Raw genomic sequence first — 9,876 nt, forward strand, 5'->3', positions numbered from 1 at the left:
GGCAGGGTGGTGTCTGAGCAGATTGAAAAAAAAAATTAAGCAAGGCGCAATGAAAGAGAGATATGGCAAAGGAAGGTAGTGGGAAAGAGGCGAATAAATAGATTAATCTAAGTAATATAATAATAAGTGTATTAAAAATATGGACAATAACTTTGTTTTAATTCAACTTAATATATATAAAAGAAATTATGAGTACTGTCAGCACAGGGCAAAGTAGTATTACGTAGTTAATATCAGTAATTTCTTATGCTGAAGTGTAGGATGTGTTGCATACCCATTTACAAACAATTACTAAGCAAAAGATGGGCTCTACCTTACATAAATAATTGCAGTAAGGTAAACAAGTTTAAGTCTATATTTGTGTTGATAATTAAAGTTTTGACTTTAAGAGTATTATTTGAACAAAGCTTTGCCCAAACAGCATGTCTGAAGTGCTATGCTTACCTAGTTTTAATAAACTGTTTTAGGGGAATAAAAATCACGTGTTTTTTACTGCTTTTATTACAAATACCTTCTACAATTGATACATATTTATAAATTATCCAAATTCACTTCTAGTTTACCTTATAAAAATATAACAATGTTTATTAAAAAAAAAACATACAACAAAATCGGTTTATTTACACAATCGCATCGTCATTATATCTATTTACTGAGTCCTTGCTATAGATCTAGCATTCTGAATAGTAGGCATTTTTAACACCAAAAATAACAAATAAATAACACAGATTCTATATTCTATCATACAGAAATAAAAATAAGTGAGAAATCGCTGTCGAGATGCTCTCTACTGCGCATGGGTACTGTACAGTGTGTACCTTATGACATCACACTGACAGACCTCACGCGCTCTATTCTTATTTCTCTATAATCTTTACATAGAAAATTAAAAAAAAAATAGGAAAGAAGTACAGAGAAAAGAGAATAATTATTTACATTAATCTAATTTTAATTATGTACATTAAAGTTCTAAAAACCTAAAATCACTATTGTCCATCACCTATAGGGAGAGCGTCGCCATTTATCTCCACTGGCACTGCTATAGGCTACAACAAAAAAATAATTTAACAGTTTTAATGATTATTGAAAAAATATCGAAAATTTGTATACATACCAAGTGCAAATAATACTATTAAAGATATGACAGATTTCGAGATAGATATACAAGCGCAAATAATTAGCATAGTTAGATTTGCAGATGTTATAGCAATATTAACAAAAGCAACAAGAAGTTAGAGACAGTTTAAAATTGGAAATTTGTAAAAGGTATGGTGTATGTCTGAAGCACATCTCTGTAGATAAATGCACTTTTTACCCAAGCAAATTATTTATTTCCACATAAGTTAAAATTGACGATTTACCTCAATAATTACAGAACTGTCCAACGAACTGTTGAATGTCATTCCAATGCTTCTTTGTTGATAACTTTGTTGATGATGTTGCTGCTGATTTTGTCTTTGTCTCTCTTCCTCTTCCATTCTGAAATCACGAGAAAGAAAATGTTCATTAATTTTCGGTTACACCAACTGATTTATTTCTTAAGTATTACTTTTTCTTTTTAACTGATCCTGAATGAAATCTTCCACCTTCTCCTCTTATACGATTCATAGCATGTCGATGTCTTGATTCATGCAGGTATTTCTAAAATTGAACAAACTATTTATTAAATTTCAACTATTATAACTCTATAATTATAAATAAGACACAAAAGAAGTTGTAAGAGGTAAGTAATGACATTTTGTATCATCTTTATTAACAATTTATTGTTACATGCAGAAGAACAAAGCTAAACAGTTACCGGTCTTTCTTTTGGTATTTTCCCTTCTGCTTCAAGCTTGGCTCTTGCTTGTCTTCGTTTCAGTATTCTTCTGTACTGCTTAGCATTAACATACAGAGGTTCCTCTTCCAAAAATTCCGTGCCTGTTATTGGGACCCTTTGGATTTGAGATACTCCTCCTCCAGGGACCATCTAAAAATTAAAATAATGTACTTTAACTTCCTCTAACTCAACTTACAAATACTTTTACAAATATTTCTACTTTAACTAGATTCAAAATGTCTCAAAACAACAATAGCAAGTAAATTACATAAAAATTGGTTGGTTAGTAATTTTAAAGAATCAAACAAAAACTTATTTATAGTGATTAGTGTCTAGACATACATCAGGACAGCTCTTTACCATAACTATGTTTCCATTAGACATAGCTATCTGATTAGGGGCAGCTGCTGCAGCAATAGTCTGAGGTACCACTGCTGAAGCTGCTGTTGTTTGTGAATTCCCCGCTGTTGAGGGCTGAGCACTACTGGCAAGTTGAACCAAACTTCCATTGATGTTAAGCACTAAAAAGCATAAATATTTGTAATAATTCAATTTACAATAACAACAGCTGGATAAACATTGGCTATCACCCCCATAGTTATACACACTTAACAAAGACATCTACTATTCAATTATCATGGTTCTCTGTTAATCAGTTACATATTACTGAAAGTGTGAGAGGTGCATGAGTATACCATAAAAGCAATTGGCAGTGATAAGTGATAACTGCTTTTTGAATCAAATAGGACATGATATACTATCTAGAAATATAATTTACAAATCCAATTTAAAATAAAACAATATAATGAGAGATTAAACTCGAACGGTATTGCCAAATTGTAATACTTTGCTCACCTAATTTCAGCAATATGCACCTACAGATAAAAAAGAAAAAATATACATGATGTATATACCTGTTGGTTGTGGTGACTGAATAGTGGCATTATCAATAGCAACAGGTTGATAAATAAAAGTTTGACCATCTGCAGTTTGCACTATTTGAGCTTGTTGTGGTTGCTGAAGAAGAATTGGTTCTTGTCCAGTACCAGCCTGTAAACTGGACACAGGCACTACTTGAATCTGTTGCAGTCCTTGTGCACCTGGTGTTACTTGAATTTGGCCATTTTGAGGCACTGTGTGAACCATAATTTGTTGTCCATTTGCACCTTGTATTACTTGACCTGTTGTATTCATAGGCATCACTTGTACTTGTTGCGGAGTCACAGCTTGCATTACCACTTGGCCATCGGCTGTGGTGATATGCTCCATTTTTGAAATATCTTGTATTTTGTTGTATCACATGTAAACTGTCGAAATGAAATATCAGGCACATTTTTAAAAGGTTGAAATTGCTTAGCTTTTACAGCAAAATATAAAGAATTAGATACCATATTTATGTATCGTCACACTGACTGATTACACTTTTATAGGTTAAGATTATGAGAAATATTTTGAATTTCCCATTTCCAGAAATTAAAAGCATTAATCATTAATATTTACACACGCCAATCTCTGGGCTACAAATGAAAATAGTGTTAGGTAACTTGTTTTTCTTTTTCAAGAAAATAAAACTTTATGGAACTACCTGCAACATCGGTTACTTTTACACTAAAAACAAACAATATTTAAAGCAATCTATTTCAAAATAAGGTGTTTGATATTACAATAATTGTCCATTTAAAAGGAATGTGGATTTCACAAGCTAATTTTCGTAATAGGGAACGTACATACAAGTGCATCAAACGTGTAAACATTTCTAGGTTAAATCGTTTGGAAAACATTATGTTTACTAGTAATTGAAAAAATAGTAATTTATAAATGGAATAACTACTAGAAACCACTTTCACTTTTATACGCAGCTGAACTGTTGTGATAATTCTTGTCTGTGTAATTTAATAGAGCAATCGCCATTACTGTTAGAAAGCAGAATATGTCAGAGGAAACGAGCATCAAAATAGAGAAAATTCCGAAAAATCAAAAATTTCAGTTGTATTTTGCCGGTCCATCCCCAGCTTCAACTTAACAGAAGATGTTTGATAATTTGTGGACTTACATTGGATATTTTCGACGGCACTTTCCCAATGATTGGTCGACAAATTGTAGACCAATGGTCGCAACGCACTATACACAAGTCTGATTGTGTATTGGTGGCGATGGGCACCACTCCCTAGCAAGCGGTGGCGGTCGATGCCCTGCTAGCGGATCTGCAAGCTATCCAGACTCTGCGCGGGAAAATCGTGACCAATTACAAAAGTAGACAAGGAAAATGCCAACTAATGGATGAAACACCCGCTCCAATTAACTACAAATGTAGAATGCGTACATGCATTTTCCCGTTAAACTAAAATTTTCAAAATTCAGCGGTTAAATGTGGGAAGCCTACCAACTTGCATTTATTTTTATAGACTTATAAGTCACCAAGAAAATTCGCTTCAGCAGAAGAAAATTGGCATCTAATATTCCTTTTCTAATTTTATTTGAAAAAAAATGTACTAACTAAAATAGCAGTTTTAAAATCTCTTCCAGCATCGTTTTTCCTAAAGAAATCTACAAATAAATCATTATTAAATAAGGTTTCTACTTGAACCTGCAATAATAGAACGGCATACTGATTTCTTGCAGCAGATGTCGACACTTCACACTTTTACATATTTACCTGTAATTTCTAAATTTAACAATACAAATTCAAAAAACAATTAGTCGAAAATGACAACAGCACTAACACAATTAAAAAGGGATATCTAATTACTAACAAGAGCAATAATACGCTAACAATAAAAAAATATGGGCCGACACTAACAACAATACATTTTAACAATTAAATACAATGATGGCCGACACCAACAACAATTAAAAAAGCATAATGGCCGACATCACCAACAATTAAAATGTGTAATGGCCGACATCAGCAACAATTAAAATGTATAATGGCCGACAGCAGCAACAATTAAAATGTATATATAAAGGCCGACATCGGCAGTACTAATTTTAAATTTTAAGCACCACTTTAACCTGCTGATACCACAAAAAACCAAAACGTATTGGGTCAAATTATTTGTAAGGGTGCTACTTACTCTTTCTTTTAAATATAAGACAATTTCTGGTAGCAGATATCATACATGTTATAACCTACCTATTATCTATTATTCAAAATTTCTTTATCAGATTTGTTTGTGAAAATGAGTCAAAATGAGTAGTCAAGTTTTCTGTAAGGCTGCTATTTAACAACCCTGTTCAACCTAAAGTACTACAATCAGAAAATGAAAACCAAACGTTTTAGTGGCAGCAATAAACCGCTCGATGGCGCCCACTGCCTCTATTTGAATGATTTCTGATTGTAAAAGCTACAACTGTTAAAACGCCCAAATTATTCAAACTTCGTCTACCAAATTTTCACAATTTTGTTTGCATGAGACGTGCACAAAATGGATTAAGTCAGATTTTTTGCATATGATTCAAATTTAGTTTATCAGATTTTGTTAATTGTGTTTGCACGAGACGTAGGCACAATGAATAGTCAGATTTTTCGTAACTACACCCTCTACCCCAATATTAGACCTAAATTTTGCAATTTCTGATAGTACAAATTACAGGTGTTAAAACTAACATATTATTCAAACTTGGTCTGTCAGATTTTGATAATTTTGTTTGTATGATTCGAGGACAAAATGTGTTAAGTCAGATTCTTTGTAACCATACTACCCTAACTTTGAACCTGCAATTTTGCAATTTCTGATAGTACAAATTACAGGTGTTGAAACTAGCATATTATTAAAATTTTGTTTGTTAGATTTTGACAATTTGGTTNACTCAACTTTACTACCGTAGTACTACAAAAAGCATGTGGCTCCTCATTAAATAAAATTTGTAAGTCAATGACCCCCATTAATTCAATAGGCAGTGAAATATTACCCTATTAAGAAAAATTACGCAAAATAAACGCTACAACTGCAACTTTTAATTAATTATTGAACCTAAGACATCGCAACTTCTGGTAGCAAATATCATAGGTGTTGTTATAATTTAGCTATTATTCAATTTTTTTATCAGATCTTGATAGTTTTGTGTATAATGAAAAATTTGTTTAGGGTTATCGAAGATGGCAGGTACTCTAAAAATATATTTGAGTTACACTATTGATACCGAGAAAATCAGCTTTATTGTATTTAAAAATACTCCAAATAGGCTACAACTTCTTCGATTCTTCTTTTATACGATTAGCTTTGAAACAACGAAAGGGCTTTCAACTTAATTTGTTAATTTTGGAAATCAGTCCCCACAGATTATCAATTAGAGAAACTAACATATTCTCCCAGCAATACATTTTCAAAGAAGTTATATATATATATATAAGAAGAATTTATACAAAGATCAGCATTAATATTCAAACAAAATTTTTAATTGCAATTTGAAACAACACCAGGGAAATGTCTTGTTCTCTCGGTCGGCCTTTCAGGCAGACGACTGTTGAAGAGAGCAAGTATTCGGATAATAAATGACAGACGATCACGCTCCAAACTAGGTACTTTAATTTTAACGCCAAAAGGATCCTTTTTCTATTTAAAAAATATTAAAAGTAGACGACAACCAAAACGACAATCGTAGAGATCGATCGATCGAACAACTTTCAACTTTGATTCGTTAATTTCGGAAATCAGCCCCACGTACTATTAAATAGAGAAAGTAACACATCTCCTAGTAAAATAAAGTTAATAAAGTTTATTTCATACAAAAATTCATTAATTTTCCAAAAAAATTTTTAATTTCTGTTTAGGGATATTGAAGAGTGTAAGTATTCTGACAATATAAGATACAAATTATTGTTGATTTGAGTTACAATATTCATATCCAGAAAAGCAGCCTTATTGTGTATAAAGATACTCCAATTAGGCTACTACTTCTTCGATAATCGTATAGCTTTGAAACAACGAAAGGGTTTTCAACATTAATTTGTTAATTTCGGAAATTAGCCCCCACATACAATTAAATAGCAAACGTAATACATTCTCCTTGTAATACACGTTCAAAAAAGTTTAATTTTGTACAATAACCACGCATTAATATTCAAAACAAAACTTTATTTGCACTTTATAGCAAATCCAGGGAACTGTCTTCTCTCGGTCGATCGTTCAGCATACGACTGTTAAAGAGAGCAAGTATTCGGATAATAAATGACAGACGATCACGCTCGAAATTAGGTACACTCATCTTAACGACAAAAGGATCCTTTTTCTATTTAAAAAATATTAAAAGTAGACCACAACCACAAGGATAATCGTAAGGATTTAAATCAATGAAACAGCTTAATTCCTTAATTTCTGAAATCAGCCCCAACACACTATTAAATAGAGAAACTAACGCATCTCCTAATGAAACAACGTTAAAAAAGTTTATTTCATATAAAAATTCATTAATCTTCAAGGCAAATTTTTAATTTCTGTTTAGGGCTATAGAAGAGATGAAATATTCCAATTATATTAGATACAAATTATAATTGATTTGATTTACACTATTCGTACCGAGAAAAACCGCCATTTGAACTTTCCTTGTAAAATTGTTTAAGATTGTTAAACTTATACGAACCCCTCCAGGTCCCGCGGGTCACGATGACGTCAGTAAATTGACAAAAAAACAAAAAAAAGTGTTCAAATGCTGTTGTCTTTTTCAATATGGTGGATATGGCTCACGCGGATGTTCTTAGTGTTATTTTGCAACCCTTTGACGAAGGACGACTAAGAGACAGTAGGGGAAAGACTATGGAGTCTAGACCTAAATAATTTATTGTATTTCTTAATGTACTTAAGAAAAAATGAAATGCTATTCATTTTATACAAGGTGCTCTTTATGGAGTTGTGAATTATTTTATGAAGTTATATTAAGCTATTTCAACTGGTGTATAATGTGTTGCATAATTAGTAAACCAATATCCTCATATAATGCTTTTTATTATGGTTGAAATATAATTTTCCTATATACAACACATATTAATCAATAACAAAAAATATCGCTTATGCTTTTCTTCATTAAGCTTAAACACATATAGAGTGAGCTAGGTAACTGCCTAGATCCTAAATTTTTGTAATGAATACAGAGTGCAAAGATTTCAAAGGAGGACATGTACTGATTAGTACAAAAATTAACTCCTGTTTATACAATTTAAACAGTTTGTAACGATTGTCACTGCTTAATATTCAATTATTTAACTAATGCCATGCATTATATAATCTTAAAAGAGGAGCACAACTTTAAAAACTTCCATTTGATACGTAAAACCAAGACTTTAATGTTTAATACTCCAAGAACTGGGGCTGTATTAGTTTTAATTTTGACTTCTTCGTTAATTTTAAACTCTTTTAGGTATTCATGTAGCCTCTTAACTATTAAAAAAGAGTCATATTTTCATAATGTACTCATTTAACATCTCATTTTGCAATATTTTTTTAAAAAAAATTAATTTAAAGTGTAAAAATGCCAAAAATTGAAATTCGAGGTTAAATTGTTGACAGAAACAATATCAACTGCTGTCAGCTGTTGCCGGCCTTTTTTATGAATGGAAATTTTACTATTTTATTCTACTTTACTACCGTAGTACTACAAAAAGCATGTGGCTCCTCATTAAATAAAATTTGTAAGTCAATGACCCCCATTAATTCAATAGGCAGTGAAATATTACCCTATTAAGAAAAATTACGCAAAATAAACGCTACAACTGCAACTTTTAATTAATTATTAAAAAAATAAGTAATTATAGGTTAAATAATTACAAATTCCAATTGAAATATAATTATCATTTAATTTATAGGTACAAATAAAAGTAATACATTTTTAAAATACCGTGGTTTTGGTGTTGATATACCTACTGTAGTTATTATTTTGACTTGGAACAATAAATTACACAAATTAAACGCTACAAATACAGTACTTGTTTAAATATATATAATGATAAGCAATTATTTGTTAAATAATTGAAAATTTCACTATCAATTTAATTATTATTTAGATTATACAAATAGAAGTGATCCACTTTTACTATCTTCTGTTACTATTCGTTTAACTTATACTATCAATTAGTATGGGCAGTTGCTGTCATTGCAGATAAACTCATATAACATGCATACAGAGGTATATAAAACGCGTTCCTAGGAGTTTTATTATCGACTAAAGCTCTGAAAAATCGATTTCAGATTAAGAAATATTAATAATCTATTTTTATAAAATTAGTGGATGATGGGAGGTTTAAATCTAGACCCTGTATAAGTCGATTATTAATAATTATACAAAAATCAATTAATGAATAGAAAGTCTGCATCAATTGAGTTTTTCTTTGTTAATGTAAGTATATTGTTATACGTTTTTCTACCTATTAATTTCACTCTGTCCATTTGTAGAACATAATTTTTATTCAATTAAAACAATTCTTCTTTTCGAATATAATTTGTGTTAGAGTTGGCGTTTATCCTATGACTGTTTTATCTTTTTATCATATCGGGCAAGGGTAGCAAACGTTATCTGTTGTGTCAGAGTAGAGAGGCCCAGCAACCATCAGTTTGTGCTGTGTTAACGTCATGTAAACTTCACGTAAACAAAATGTTATTGTGCTTTGTGCAAATATTGAAGAGATGTCCAACATTCAACCCATTTGATTGTGCATCAAAACCAATTCTTATACAACTGATTGAGGTCAGTTTTTCATTTGTTTAAGTTTGTTATTTATCTTTTTCCCTGTATGTATATAATGAGTGCGAAATTTAAGCCAGAACGGCTTAAAAGTTATTTAGTTTTTAAAAAGCAACTGCTAACGTTTTATAAGAAATTCCATTTTTGTATCTTAATATTAACTGCAAAATAGTAGCCTTGAGGAACCCCAACAACTCAAGACGAAACGTTGGCGATTGTTTTTAAAAAAAAGAAATAACTTAAAAGTGAAAACCACTTTTGGCTTTGATTTCACATTTTATTATTTACTGTTTAATCTTGAGTATTGCTTGATTAAAATTAAGTTGGAGTTCAACCCTTCCGCTGCTTCATTTGGCTACCCCTTAAGTGCTGTTCAGACC

At 31.1% G+C, this 9,876-nt stretch overlaps 1 protein-coding gene across 6 annotated transcripts; it reads right to left on the reverse strand.

Moving 5' to 3' along the window:
• Positions 1 to 483: 483 nt before the first annotated feature.
• LOC108734655 (nuclear transcription factor Y subunit alpha) lies at positions 484 to 4,064 on the reverse strand. 6 transcript variants are annotated; one of them, XM_018466326.2, is made up of 8 exons: positions 3,484 to 3,866; positions 3,405 to 3,427; positions 2,734 to 3,336; positions 2,162 to 2,340; positions 1,799 to 1,969; positions 1,550 to 1,641; positions 1,362 to 1,479; positions 484 to 1,046 (listed from the first exon to the last, which is right to left on the reverse strand). In XM_018466326.2, the coding sequence occupies exons 3-8, from the start codon at positions 3,086 to 3,088 to the stop codon at positions 987 to 989; spliced, it is 975 nt and encodes a 324-aa protein (XP_018321828.1). In that variant the 5' UTR covers positions 3,089 to 3,336; positions 3,405 to 3,427; positions 3,484 to 3,866; the 3' UTR covers positions 484 to 986. The 6 variants fall into 6 exon arrangements, with proteins under 6 accessions (XP_018321828.1, XP_018321813.1, XP_018321806.1 ...); XM_018466311.2 differs by lacking the exons at positions 3,405 to 3,427; positions 3,484 to 3,866 and adding an exon at positions 3,873 to 4,064 and having other exon boundaries at positions 2,734 to 3,126; XM_018466304.2 differs by having other exon boundaries at positions 2,734 to 3,427.
• Positions 4,065 to 9,876: the final 5,812 nt, after the last annotated feature.

The sequence above is a fragment of the Agrilus planipennis genome, unplaced genomic scaffold (assembly GCF_000699045.2).
Source record: "Agrilus planipennis isolate EAB-ADULT unplaced genomic scaffold, Apla_2.0 scaffold1, whole genome shotgun sequence".
NCBI classification, from domain to species: Eukaryota; Metazoa; Arthropoda; class Insecta; order Coleoptera; family Buprestidae; genus Agrilus; species Agrilus planipennis.